Here is a 14,522-nt window from a genome sequence, read left to right on the forward strand (position 1 = left end):
TATTCATTGGTAAAAGAGTGGCCCAAAAGTTGGTAGTGGGCGGTGATGACTAGCTACCTTCCATCTAGTCTTACGCTGCTAATTAGGGGCGGCTAGTGCAGTTCGCCCTCGTGTAACTTTTGTGATAAATTCAAAAAACATACAAATGATGCTCAGTCAAACGTAATGCCACACTCAGTGATCACATTTCCAAATGTTCTGGGGCTAATTTTACATCATGCACATTCAAGCAAATGTTTGATTTAAAACATTAAACATAAAGGTTACACTAATTGTTTTTGATCTTATGATGCTTTTACAACTCATTGGATCCATCCTTACATAATAGCCTGTACATTGGTATTCAAAAGGGCCGTAATATACTGACTCAACATGCTGGGAGACTAGCCAGCAAGACTGTCATAATTCTTATACTTAGAAAACTGACTATTTTTACGTGTTCTATGATTGGGTGGATTCGTTTAGATTATTTAATAAACATAATCCAAAATTCAGTGTATACTACAATAACAAATAATGTATTTGTTACCTGAAGATAACCTAAGAAGGTTAAAACGTTGTTCTCTACTTTATTTTAATACAATTTTTATTACCCATACCAGCCGTCTCTTATAGAAATAACGTATTTTTTTCAGCATTGTTATCGGCTTCGTTCAATGATCCTTGTAATAAACAATGTTTCAACAGAAAGTTTGAAATTACTGTTTACCTGACTTAATTATGAATAAAGCTCAAGACACTTGCACAAATTTCTTTATTAATCAATCAATAACAAGGACAATGAGTGATTAATTTAATAACTCGAACACTCACAGACTTTCGCCGTCTAAATTCATTAACTGGTTATTTAACTCATTCAGTCTGGAATTGTTATATTGCACTCGTTTCCTATGAACTATAACAAGCTTCGAGATTTTACAGAATCCTAACCTTTCATAAGACTGCCAACAATAACTAATGTAAAAGAATGACTTTCCTCTTGTGAACAAAAATATTAAATAATAATAACGTGATTCTTAACAATATCTTACTTACACTATTTTTATTGTTATCTTATCTTCACATCAAAATAAAGTTGCCCCTGAAATACAGGTGGGTTAAACAACTAATCTTTGTGTGATACTTATGCAATAATTCAATTTATGTACCTTGTTTTATATCTTACCAATAACTTTATAACTTTAGCTGAATTACAGTAAAATAACGACACACACGTTTAACCTAATCAAAGATTAGTTATACAACCACGTGTTAATTTAAAAAAAATATTTGTGATTTTTTTTTTCAGAGCAAAACGACACAATGAACTATAGAACCCCGGATTTTAGTTTTGTAAGCCCTTCAATATAGCACTGACCCATGGGATAACTTTAAATATTTAATCATGCTAATAATATTTACCTATCTCATCTAATTACCTTTTATTATGAAAATGATGCAACAGTATAACGAACAAGAATATTAATATGATCATTAAATTAAAATTTCATGGCTTAAAATCGATATTGTTATACGCTGTATTTTAAGTATTTCAATTTAGGTGTTTGCTCGAGAAAGCTTGCCATTATGTTATTAATAGTTATTCAGTTGGTAAGTTGAAGAGTTAGTGTGTCTGATCAAGTTAATAAGTTAGTCATTGTGTTTGTTACTGATCGATAGGCGATAAAATTCTAAGTTTTAAATCTGATGTACATTAGCTTTAAAGGTTTTGTGGGACCTTCGTGAAGTTAGGCCTACTAGTGTACGTAACCTAAAGAAAGTGTTATAAGAATAAATAGATTGATTTGGCAATCTTTTTACCAAACAATTCTAAAGAATCCACCCAACGATTGAACATGTTACAATAATATACAAATAGAAATTCGGATTGATATGCTTTAATGTAAAATAAACTCAAGCTGTGATAAATCATAATACAATATTGTAGGTTACATTTGTAATAGTTTAATTTAAACATTCTGCGTCGTTTACTGGAGGGAGTTTGAACATGATGTAATGATGATGAGCGACTTTTAAAAGTTTCCCGACTTCCATGATTGACGTGATGCGATAAACATGAGTTTTCACAATTTTTTTTTTTTAAACAAAGAAATGTGGGGAAAAGATAATATTTAAGCACCAAAAGATTGTCGTATAGTTAGTTAGTCACTAAGAGTTAATTGGTATAATTTTCCCATCCACAGTGCATAAATTATAATACGAGTTATGAAATTATTTGCAGTTTGTTGCTTGAAAGATTCTGGGCTATTTTTCGGCGTTTCGGTATGACAGTGATCATGGATTTTTATTCTGATTTTTCAGTATAACAGCTGAGGATTGGGGGCACTGTCACATAGAATATAGGCAAGGTTTGTTTTTGTTTTTGAATTTCGCGCAAAGCCACTCGAGGGCTATCTGCACTAGCCGTCCCTAATTTTGCAGTGTAAGACTAGAGGGAAGGCCTCACCACCCACCGCCAACTCTTGGGATACTCTTTTACCAACGAATAGTGGGATTGGCCGTCACATTATAACGCCCCCACGGCTGAAAGGGCGAGCATGTTTGGTGAGGCCGGGATTCGAACCCGCGACCCTCGGATTACGAGTCGAACGCCTTAACACCTTTGACCATGCCGGGCCTATAGGCAAGGACCCCGTGTGCCAGCATCTAGCAGTACTTCTGATTTACACTTTCACGACGTAATTAATGCATATTGTGAAGAGCGTGTCATTCCAACAGTAACAGACATTTAAAACGAAAGCTAGATATACTGAAACAAAATGTAAATAAAAAAAATCATTATACTAAGTCTCAGGTGGGTGAATATCTTCGTAATAAGTATTTAAGAGTAAAACCATAATGTTTGACTAACTTGTGATATACCATAACTATATACACATGAAAACACACAATAAAATCCACACTTGACAGACCAACAATATGATAGTAAGGTTTTCCTACCTGAGAGAGACTGTAATCCAAATGAAATAAACAATGACAAGAAAGACTGTCAACATTATTAAACCCACAGATTCCCATGTTGAAGTCCGGTTGAAATTGTAATACCTGGCGCCTTCTATACATAACCATCCACTAACTGTTGCTAATGGAGTTAGGAGGAGGAAACAAATTAGATCACCAATGAGGTTTCTTCGATCGATGATATTTTCCGGCTGATTAAACCACTCACAGAAACCCTAATATTCATCCAGAATTACGTAAAAGGGGATACAAAAGATAATATATTATGATCAAAATATACATGAGTGGAGGAATACATGGAATAGTTGAATACCGTATGTAAACGGTTTTCTACGCGAAAATTAATACTAACGAAGTAAATCCTCAGCACTTTAGACAGTTGGGCCTATTTTCACGTGGGACAAAATTAAAACACAGCTTTATCTGTCCAAAAGATTGAGATATTTTAATGTGTTTTATGATCGTAAATGTTTTTCAAGTAGCTCATTGAACTCCAAAACAGTTAGCGATTGCTGAATAAAAGTAAGGGTTTTAGTGGTCATTGTAACTTTGTGATATATATTTTTATTGATTATATGGAGTTTTCAGGCCAATTTTATCATGAATTTAAAGTAAGACATTGGCTAATATTTGTTATATTAGATTTTAAAGTTACAAAAAATACCTTTGGTTTTCTATGCAAACAAAATTGAAAATTGCAAAGTTCACATGTGGTGTCACTTCTGCTTCCTAACCATCTTTCCAAGCAAAGCCGGTGAACTTGACCCATAGTTCCTGAAAATGATTCAGAGTAAACTTAAACAAAAAATGATGGGGCAGATCTTTCTTCTTTTCAGGTGAATTGGGAAACTATACATAATATTAATTATAAAATAACACTAAACTCAGGACATTATTTATTAGAATAATTTGTTAGAATTTGTCTCGAATGAAATGAATGGATAAACAAGTGCAAAACACTTTCTTGCATAAAGTCATAATATGATTAAAATATGAAATCAGAATGGGTTGATTATATCTTTATATACATATGATAACAGATTTACTGCTATACATTTATTTTAATATTTACGTTTGTTTCAGTTTAATGCACGTAACTTATGTTGTTGAATGTGTATTGTGCAAGTCTCACCTGTTCTCTAAATTTGTAGAAGATTCTTGACTGTAAGAATCAACAACATATATTTTACGAAAGCACTTGCGTATCTTCGAATATTGTTAAACTTTCAAGAATCTCGCCTAAAGAGTATGAAAGCTAGCTATAGCAAGACGCAGAAACTCGTCTGAGATCATGTATCATACATAACATAATAAATTGGAGTCTCGCGTCCGAAATCTGAATCAGAGACGAAATTAATTCTAAATCAAAATTCAAATCTTGATTCATTTTATATTTATTAATGCCAACAAGATTTAAACATGTATTATTATCAAGGTTTTCTTGAATCACCCTCCTTCGATTGTTTGTGTATTTTTGAATTACACGCAAAGCTACACGAGGGCTATCAGCGCTAGCCCTTCATAATTTAGCAGTGTAAGAGTAGAGGGAAGGCAGCCAGTTATCACCACCCACCACCAACTCTTGGGCTACTTTTTTACCAACGAACAGTGGGATTGACTGTCACATATAATGCCCCCACGGCTGAAAGAGCGAGAATGTATGGTGTGATGGGAATTCGAACCGACGATCCTAAGATTACGAGTCAAGTGCCTTAACCATCTGGTCATGCCGGGTCTCCTCCCTCGAACAGCTAGAAAAACATAACAAAAGTGAATTGCTCGAAAGTGCCAAAATTTTAGAATTAGAAGTTAATAAACAATGAGAAAAAATGAAATAAAAAGCGTATTTTTGAAATATTAGTCGACGGTGGCTTGTTTAAGGAATGCCCTAGTGTCTCCAATAGCCAATCAGAGTTAAGTGATTGTTTTTGTTTGTTTTTTTGAATTCCGCACAAAGTTACTCGAGGGCTATCTGTGCTAGCCGTCCCTAATTTAGCAGTGTAAGACCAGAGGGAAGGCAGCCAGTTATCACCACCCACCACCAACTCTTGGGCTACTCTTTTACCAACGAATAGTGGGATTGACCGTCACGTTATAACGCCTCCACGGCTGGGAGGGCGAGCATGTTTGGCGCGACGCAGGCGCGAACCCGCGACCCTCAGATTACGAGTCGCACGCCTAACGCGCTTGGCCATGCCGGGGCCGGAGTTAATTGATAAGGATAAGTCAGAAATCCAATTGAAACTCAAACAAGTCGAGCTTGAACGAGCCCACATCGAAACTCAGAAAGAGCAAGCCTGTGTCAAAGTGGAAAGACAAAGTAAATGTCTCGAGGCCGAACAAACCAATATTCAAACTGAGAAATAAATTAGACTCAAATTTCATTGACCAAGGCAAAATGATAACTTCGAACTGAATCGATATATCAAAGTGTCACCATTTAACGAAAATGGAGTTGATAGATACTTCCAACATTTTGAGAAGGTTGCCCAAACCACAGAATGAACCAACGAAAGCTTTTCATTATTAATACAGAGTGTTTTAACTGATAAAACACAAGAAGCTTACGCTTCTCTCTAGAAGATTATACAGAATATGATATGGTTAAAGCAGCTATTCTCAAAGCAAACGAATTAGTACTGGAAGCTTATTGCCAGCAAGATAATAAAACTTTTATGGAATTCACTTACGAAAAAGAGATTTATTTTAATCGATGGTGTAATTTTATACATATTGGCAACAATTTCGACAAATTAAGGCAGTTATGTTTAATTGTGGAATTCAAACATTATGCAAGTGTCGACCTCAAAACTTACTTGAATGAAAAGAAAGTGGAAACACGACTAGAAGTAACTTCTATTTTCGATGATTACATTTTAACACATAAAACCACTCTTAATAAAAATAAATTCCTACTAATTGGACAAAAATTTGCATCTGTACAATCGAATGAAATTCAGGATTCTAAAATATATCGCTCCTCTAGTTTTAACTCATATTACAGACAGGATAAACTTAATCAGTCATAAAGACCTGTATGACATTTCTGTAAGTAAAAACCTGGTCATGTTATGTCCGATTGTTAGAGTTTGAAAAACAAAAAAGAAAAAGGAGGCAACACACAATGGGTTCGTGTTCACATGTTGATGTAGTTTCACCAGGTCACCCAATGTTGTTGATTTAGCCACTGATAAAATAGCTGATGTAGTTAGGGAAGAATTTATACCTTTTGATGTCTGTTGGTTCTGTGTCTTTGACAAATGATACTGCTAATCCCATTCTCATACGTATTTTACGTGATACTGGGGTGGCTCAATCATTGTTGTCAGAATTTGAATTCGAGTTCTGCCACTGATGAGTCTACTATTGGCTCAGTGTATTAAGGGTGGTTTTATTAATGTTCCTCTTCGTAATGTTTATTTGACATCAGACCTAGTTTCGGTACCATTTGTGTTGGAGTAGGACCTAATCTGCCAATTCAAGCTATATCATTATTGATGGGAGACAATACGGCTGGAGGAAAAGTTGTGTGAAACCCAGAATGGGTAATGAGCCAGCTGCTGTTTCATCTAAGGATGATGTTATTGTTGAGGAGAATCTAGAAGTGTTTTCATCGTGTGTTGCAACTCAAGTTGAGGTGAAGAAATCAATCCATAAACAAATGGTAGACAGTATTATAGATTTTGTCTCAGACAATATTTTGGACCCAATTGAGGTCTTTTGAATAATTATTCTACTAACAGTTAATTAGTGAGTGACAATGATGAACGTGAGGATTTGATTCAGCTGGATAAGTTCTGTTTGCTAGAAGGAAACTGATCAATGAGCAAGAACAGGATCCACAGATCTCCTCACCTTTTAAATATGTGCTCCCAAACGATGAATTGGAGAAAGCTCCAGATAGTTACTTTTTCTAAAATGGTGTGCTCATGAGAAAATGGAAACAACTAAATGTGCCAGCTTCAGAGTATTGGGTTGTAGTTTATCAAATTATTATTCCAAAAGCATAAAATTCTGAAATATTTAAAGATGCCCAGGAACTTCCTAAGGAAGATCGTTTAGGTGTCAGCAAGACGTGACAATATTATGAAACTTTTTTCTGGCCAAAAATTAGGCAAATTGTTTCCAAGTTTTGTAAAACTTGCCATACGTGTCATTTAGTTGGAAAACGTAACCAGAAACTTCCCGCTACTCCTTTAAAACCTATTCCAGCTTTTGAAGAACCCTCCAGTCGTGTGATCAGTAATTATGTTGACCTAAAAAGATAACATTTGTGCTTAGGCACTTTTGCGTGCTATGTACAGAAATGTATTGAAACTGTATATTTCCTTGAGAATGTATTATGTTTAATCTATTATTTGTTATGTATATGTACATGTAACACCTTAGTTAAAATTGGCGTTAGACAATCTTTAATTGTCTATGGAGAGAGGTGTAAGGTATTTACTATTATACATTTATTTTAATAATAATATCAGCGTTTGCTTCAGTTTGGTGTATTGCGCAAAATTTGTTTGTTTGTTTTTGAATTTCGCGCGAAGCTACACGAGGGTTATCTAAGCTATCCGTCCCTAATTTTGCAATGTTAGACTAGAGAGAAAGCAGCTGGTCATCATCACCCACCACCAACTCTTGGGTTACTATTTTATCAACGAATAGTGGAATTGACCGGCATATTATGACGCCCTCACGGCTGAAAGGGCGAGCATGTTTGGTATGACAGGGATTCGAACCCACGACCCTTAGATTACGAGTCGAGTGCCTTAACTACCTTGGCATGCTAGGCCTATTGCACAAACTTCCCCTATTCTTTAAATTTGTAGAAGATTCTTGAAAGTAAGAATCAACAATATATGTTTTACGAAAACAATTGCGTATTTTCGAATATCGTTGAATGTTCGAGAATCTCGCCCAATTGGTGTAAATGATAGCTGAGAGACAGCAATATACTATTGTTTGTTTGCTACAGTCAGTATACCACAAGCCTCGGAAACTATAATTGAGATTAACGTTTATTAAACTGCAGACTTTAACCAGGAATGCTTATAGATTTTAAAGATTAATAATTATTCAACTTCAAAGAATTAACTTTGGACGTTAGTATTTATAAGAAGACTTTAGATAATCTATCCTCGTCTGTGAAAAGTAAGCTTGTAAATCGCGTTAGGCCAAACAAGAATAGAGCTATCAATCATACCGGTCAAGTGAAGTATATCTGTATATCAGTATAAAAAGATATTGTGCCCCCTGGACCGTCGATAAAGTATTAAATTCCACACCAGGTAGAAAACTGAATATTGTTTGTGAGTTTGTAAAATGTTTGTATATAAATAATTATTTATATTAACCATTTGTAATAACCATTAACATTAGTTGTATTATTATTTGTGTATTAAAATATATCTGTATAAAGAAAGAATACCGTATCAATCTTGTTGGCAAATATCATAAGTTGGATACATATTAACATTTAACTAACTACTAAATTAAAATTAAAGTTTCCGGCTATTTGAAATCTTAATGTCTAGTATACGTAACAATAAATCGGAGACTCCTCCGAGATAAAATTATAACACATAACACAATGTAAACTACAGCTGTTCTCAATGTAGGGTTTATAAATACTTAAATGAAAATCGAAAATAGCTGTTAAGTTAGCGAAATACATTTTAACTGTATAAAGCTACTTTGATTGACACCTTTAGTTTAAAAATTAACAGTTATCCAAAAAGGGTAATTCTATGCCATTTATTCCACTTCGCTACTAGTTAAATACAAAGGTTTGATCAAAGAAACGAAAGAGCCTATTAAATTAAAAAATACCACAGTGTAACGTAAGAAAATTGGGATTTCACCTTTACCATATCCATTGTATCTCTATCTAATGAAGAAGGTTAACACCAACCTTTGCATTTACATGGTGAAATGAGATTTTCCTTGCTCGAACCTCTGAAGCAAATTCTACATAATAAAGTGCTCGTGTCAGAGTCTTTTTTGATTAGTTTTTTATCTGTAATGCTACCACCGTTATATGAGGTGTCTGTAGGTTCATCATTAACCATTTCCAATCGTCCGTTACTTATTTCTTATGGTATCGTATTTTTGGTGAAATATCACACAGCCTGAAAGTGTTTGACGTTCTTATACTTTTGTATCTCGCATTAAGATGAACAAAAATTTGATTTATGAAGAGTCTTGTTCCGTGAACTTACATTGTTAATTATCCTGTACTACATTCGGCATATTATTTTTAAGCCTAATTAATCATAAAGAAATGTAAGCCTAATTCTAATTAGTGTATAGTTTTATCGATTAATCTTGGGCTATGTAGACTAGATTATGATTTATTATTAAAAATAAAATTTTTAACTTGAAAAAAGTTAAAATACAAATAAATTTTGGTATTTGTTGAAGTTAAATATTTCATAAAACCAAATAAGAGTAAGAAGCAATAAATTTAACGTTAAATATCTGTTATTTCTGGTAATCGTCAGTGTTAAAAATTTGACATTTAACTTTGTTAGCGTAGTTAGTCTTTTCACCACGATTTTATTTGGGTGTAATCGAACACAATGTTTACAGAGCACGTGTGTAAATTAAAAATTCCTAGAGATAGACTTAAATAAAAACATAAAACTATAGTATTACTACTGTGCTTATTTTGTTTTGACGTCTGTAGTGAGCTTAATATTAATAAATAAAAACAAACGATCTTATAACTCAATGGAACTAGAATTTAATAACAAGTTCACAAATCTGAAACTTAAACTCAGTGATAGTTATGTTAAAGAAATATTTTTACTTCTGTATAGTCTATCAAGTTTTTTTCTTTGTTGGCTCAGAATTTAAATGTAATTATGTTGTTGAAGTTAGTAATTAGGTTTTTCTTGAAGAGAGAGTGTAAAAAGGCGCTGATGACTGAAAGTTTCAGTTTATATAAATCCTTGCGTTAAACTACACCCTTGTGCAAATTAATTGAAACAAATGGTCATTTTACAATATTTTCAGCATGGCGGCCGGTGTAGGCTCGCTGGACCCGCTGATTTCCTTGAATAGTCATTTTTTCACACAGACGGCGTCATTAGTTGTGTTTTGCAATACGGTCGATCTATTTTTGGGATATATGACGAAAGTTTGAGGAATATTACGTCATTCGAAATTGCGTTAGAAGGGCAAGGAGACCAGTCAAAAAACTTCTTACCAACTCAATGAAGAAAAAACGGTATCAATGGGGTTTGAAATACAAGAACTGGACGCAAGAACAATGGAGGAAGGTGTTATTCAGTGACGAGACTCATTTCTTCGTACAGGGCCAATGAAGTCTGCATGTTCGCAGATCTCCAGGTGAAAAACTTCGAGAATCTCAGATCAATCAGTTCGTCAAACACCCTCTGAAGAAGATGTTTTGGGGCTTTTTCAGCTACTATGGCGTCGAAGGTTTACATATTGTAGAAGGTATGATACGAGGACCACAGTATATCGAAGTTTTGCAGAGAAGAGTCGTTCCACAATTGAAAAAGATTTCCAGATAGATCTGGCAATTTTCAGCAAGATCTGTATCCGTGCCACACATCGAAACTTGTGAAGAATTTTATGACTACAACGCAAATGAAGGTGCTGGACTGGCCTGGAAACTATCTGGACTTAAATCCTATTGAAAATATTTGGGTGATTTGTAAAGAAAGACTTCGGGGAAAAGACTGTACTACGAAAGATAAGCTAATTGAGGCCATAATTGAGGTGTGGTACCGCGATCCAAAAATTGGTAAAGATTGCAGTCAACTCGTGGACTCGATGCTAAAGCTGATTAATGATCTTTTGAAAAATAAAGGCGGTCATATCATGTATTAATTTGTGAGTAATTTTTGGGTTCTCAGAAATAAAATGCAAAAAATTGAAAAAATCTTAATTTTCCGTCTTGTTTCAATTAATTTGCACAAGGGTGTACAATGCTTCCACATTTTGTGTGCCGGTTTTATAACAATGTGGTCTCTTTACTGCAAACTATTTTAAGCTACTTCTTCGTTGTTCAGATTTAAACTAAATTTACTGATTTCATTCATACTCTTACGATTGAAGTAATCAATTGTAGTGATAATAATGATTATGAATCTAAATACAAAGGTATGAAAACTTTATTTTTTTTAAAAAAAATATACCACCCTGATTCTTTCATCCACGAGGTAGCTACTAAAACTAGTTCATATGCAAAGGAGCAAACATTCAACCCTACTTGGAAAGAACACACCAGTTATATTCTGCTTGTGCTAACATACCACCAGACCAGCAAGAAGATCAAAGATATTATATTAAACAATTACACAAGACTTACTGAAAACCATACCACTAAGTCTCTTTTCAAGAACCCACCAACTGTTTCTTACAGACATGACTGAAACCTAAAAGAAAGCATGATGCACTGTAACCTAAATAAAAACAAAATGATACTACAGGCATTTGCACACGTAAACAAAACAGATGTATCACCTTTCATAGTTAAACAGCATTACACATATACAAGAAAAAAACAAACTTTCTACACAAGACAATCATTTACATGTGTCGTTCAATGTGTTATTTATTGCATACATTGGACAAATTGGTGAGTAAGCACGAGAACATCCAAACCACATTCAACTTGAGAATCAAGATACACCTGTAGACAATAATTCATCATTAACAACCATATAGTTGAGGACTTTGCAATTCTTGAACTTATTAGTGCTCCAACAGACATCCACAAAAGAGAACGACTAGGATTTTCTTTTTATTTATCCATAATTTGTTTAAATTTTAATCTCAATCTGTTTCACCTCTTCTTGACTCAATACTTATTTATCAATTGCAACCTTGTAGAGAAATGTCATGCTCAACGTTCAAAATGCCACGTACACAATTTTGTAATTATGCGCAGGTGTCTCTGCTGTAAGCTGTATGATTTGACAAAGAGAGTTAGCTCGAATTGTCATCCTCTTGAAATAAAAATATAAAAAGCTGGTTTTTATTTAACCTGTTATTTAATTTCTATACTTTTGTCTTCTATGTGTTTAACTATCTATTTCTAACCTAATATTAAATCATCTTACAAAAAGTAATCTAGACAGCTGACATGTCAATCTATATCCTTCAACATCTATTAATAATCTTCGTTCCAGTATAGTAGAACAAAATATGACGTGAAGTTAATCTTTTTAGTAAGACGTCTTTGGCAAACAAGCAGTTTCAGATTAAAATAAATCTTACAACATTCGATTTTGGAATCCCTTGAACAATCCTGAGAACAAAACAAAAAAAAACTAAATTGCACATTCATAAAGTATTTTTTTTGGTGAGTTTCTTCTCTAAAGGCTCAAATTATAAAAGCTGGATGACGATTGTCTCTTGACACTGATCATGTCACTGGGGGAACTCTTCCCGAATAAGTGGTTTGGTAAATTCATTGTTAGCTTCCGCTTTTATGACCTTCTGGAGATAGTCTTAACAATAATTCCGGGTTTCTAAGCAGGCTGAATTTCCGTTGGCAAGTTCTTTTTCTGGAGTTACCAAGGTGGTTATTTTCAAAGTACTCAAATTGGTTTCTTCCAAATTTGTAAAGATTTTGGATTTAAAACCATAAAGTTTTAAAACTGGAGAACAATAATGTGATGCAATTAGTAAAACTTGTTTATAATTATTCGCGATTCATAGAAGATATTTTGATACATTCGACAATTTATTGAATTTATGGAACTGCTTCACTTTTATTTTCATTCATATATTCACGAAATATTTTAAACAGAACAGGTATTTCAACAACTTATCACTAAACTATCCCGCTAACATGCTGTATTAATGTTATGATGCTAAAATACGCTGGTAGTCTTTAAAAATATCATACTCAAAAGACTGTATCGTTTTGACTTTTGGCTAAGTGAGAATGAGGTGACACCGAATGTGAAAAAGTAAAAACGTTTTAGTTGTTCACCACCTATTTAGTAAGAAAACTATATTTTTGTGCAAGTAAACGATATTTTACATCAATTACAACATGATTTGCTAACATTATGGAAAACAGGTTAGTTTCAAAGTGATATATCAAAGGCTTATATGAACAAAATCAGCATCATTTTTAGAAGTTAAAATAATAAATCTTTTGAAAAGTGATTTAATCGCTGTTGATTTCATTCAACACTGTACCGTTTTCTACGGTTAGTGTAAATTTTTTGGCATTTCGTGAAAAATACTGGTGTAATAGTCACCGGTACCACTTTTACAGATGTAGATCCTCCATAATTATGCTGCCTGAGGCACGTGAACAGCTTTTGTCATACAGATTTATTTTTATGGATTCTCATCTGTAACAAGATGCTGCACTTTACTTACACAGCTGGAGTACGATTTACACATATATTTCGGGATACTGATAAGTTAATCCACATTTTGTTTTAGAGTGTAATTTAGTACAAGGATATCAGTCTTACGAATTCAAAATCGAGTGAATATATATTTTTTAAGAGTTAGCTACCTACGTACAGTGGAGCGCCATTAAGCCGCGGACCAGTAAACCGCGAAATCGCTTAAACCGCTCTAGCAAGTCTTGTCCCAAAATTTTTGATGTATTAAATCTACTACCTGGTTTTTTAAAGTTTCTCGCACTCTCCTTGTCTTTATAATTTCAAGGGGCTATTTAAAAAGGATTTGCTTTAATTTGGGAGATAAATAAAATATATTACAACAGAAATCGACCGTTAATCTACCTTATCCGCTCTCTATATCAGCTTTATGAAGGCCGCTATTGTTACCGAATCACACCTCTCCATACATTAAAGTTAATCCGCGGTAAATCCGTGAAAAAAGTGATCAATAATTGAAGTATTATTTTGAATTCGATAATCCGATATTTTTATGGAATTGTATAAATATTGGCCACAAACCCAATAGAAATCACTTCAGTCTCTGAATTGACAGCGAGCATATCATATTGACATGGCGGCCTGCATGTAACACGGGAAGACGAAATTTTACAGGGAAAAGCGAACCATCGCAATGTATTGGTCGTTTGTGTTAAAACGACATTTGTCAATTGTATCTGAATAGTCTATACATTAATATTATAATGATTACGCAATGGCCCGGATGAAGCTCCTCGGCGGAGCTGTTGGCGATTTCGGCTTTTCAGTCACAAAGGTTTAAGCCGCGGTTAAGCAGGTTTGACCCCCCCCCCCACCAAATACCGCGACTTAACGACGCTCCACTGTATATAACGTCAAGTTATCACAATGTAGTTCTTGCACATCACGCTTTCCAACTTCAAATTTTCTTATGAGAGACTAGTAAATTGGAGATTAAGACTGATAGACAGTGTATCCCCACCGCAATGTGGGCCCTACTTCCTCAGTTACCTCCAAACTCTAAGATACAATTTATAATTTCACGTTGTAGCTTATACCCTAGTATCTTCTTTAAAAAATGCAGCGTATTTTGTTTAATTTTAACGCGTTTTGTTTTGGCTTAGAATTAGTTATATAGACTTAACTGAGACGACTTTCTTTACAATATTTAAAATATAAGCATTCAACCAT

At 34.1% G+C, this 14,522-nt stretch overlaps 1 protein-coding gene across 1 annotated transcript; it reads right to left on the bottom strand.

The window, feature by feature from the left end:
- Window positions 1–1,677: 1,677 nt before the first annotated feature.
- LOC143248095 (E3 ubiquitin-protein ligase MARCHF3-like) lies at window positions 1,678–9,023 on the bottom strand. Its single transcript, XM_076496531.1, has 4 exons — window positions 8,867–9,023; window positions 3,626–3,735; window positions 2,941–3,176; window positions 1,678–1,750 (listed from the first exon to the last, which is right to left on the bottom strand). The coding sequence occupies exons 1-4, from the start codon at window positions 9,021–9,023 to the stop codon at window positions 1,678–1,680; spliced, it is 576 nt and encodes a 191-aa protein (XP_076352646.1).
- Between the last annotated feature and the right edge of the window lie 5,499 nt (window positions 9,024–14,522).

The sequence above is a fragment of the Tachypleus tridentatus genome, chromosome 4, assembly GCF_004210375.1.
Source record: "Tachypleus tridentatus isolate NWPU-2018 chromosome 4, ASM421037v1, whole genome shotgun sequence".
Taxonomy (NCBI): Eukaryota; Metazoa; Arthropoda; class Merostomata; order Xiphosura; family Limulidae; genus Tachypleus; species Tachypleus tridentatus.

Coding starts and splice junctions, on each gene's coding strand:
- LOC143248095 (XM_076496531.1), bottom strand. CDS start 9,023: ATGGTTAATGATGAACCTACAGACACCTCATATAACGGTGGTAGCATT. Junction 3,177..3,625: donor GTTTGCATAGAAAACCAAAG/GTATTTTTTGTA, acceptor GATGAATATTAG/GGTTTCTGTGAGTGGTTTAA. Junction 1,751..2,940: donor TGGATTACAGTCTCTCTCAG/GTAGGAAAACCT, acceptor CACTTTCTTTAG/GTTACGTACACTAGTAGGCC.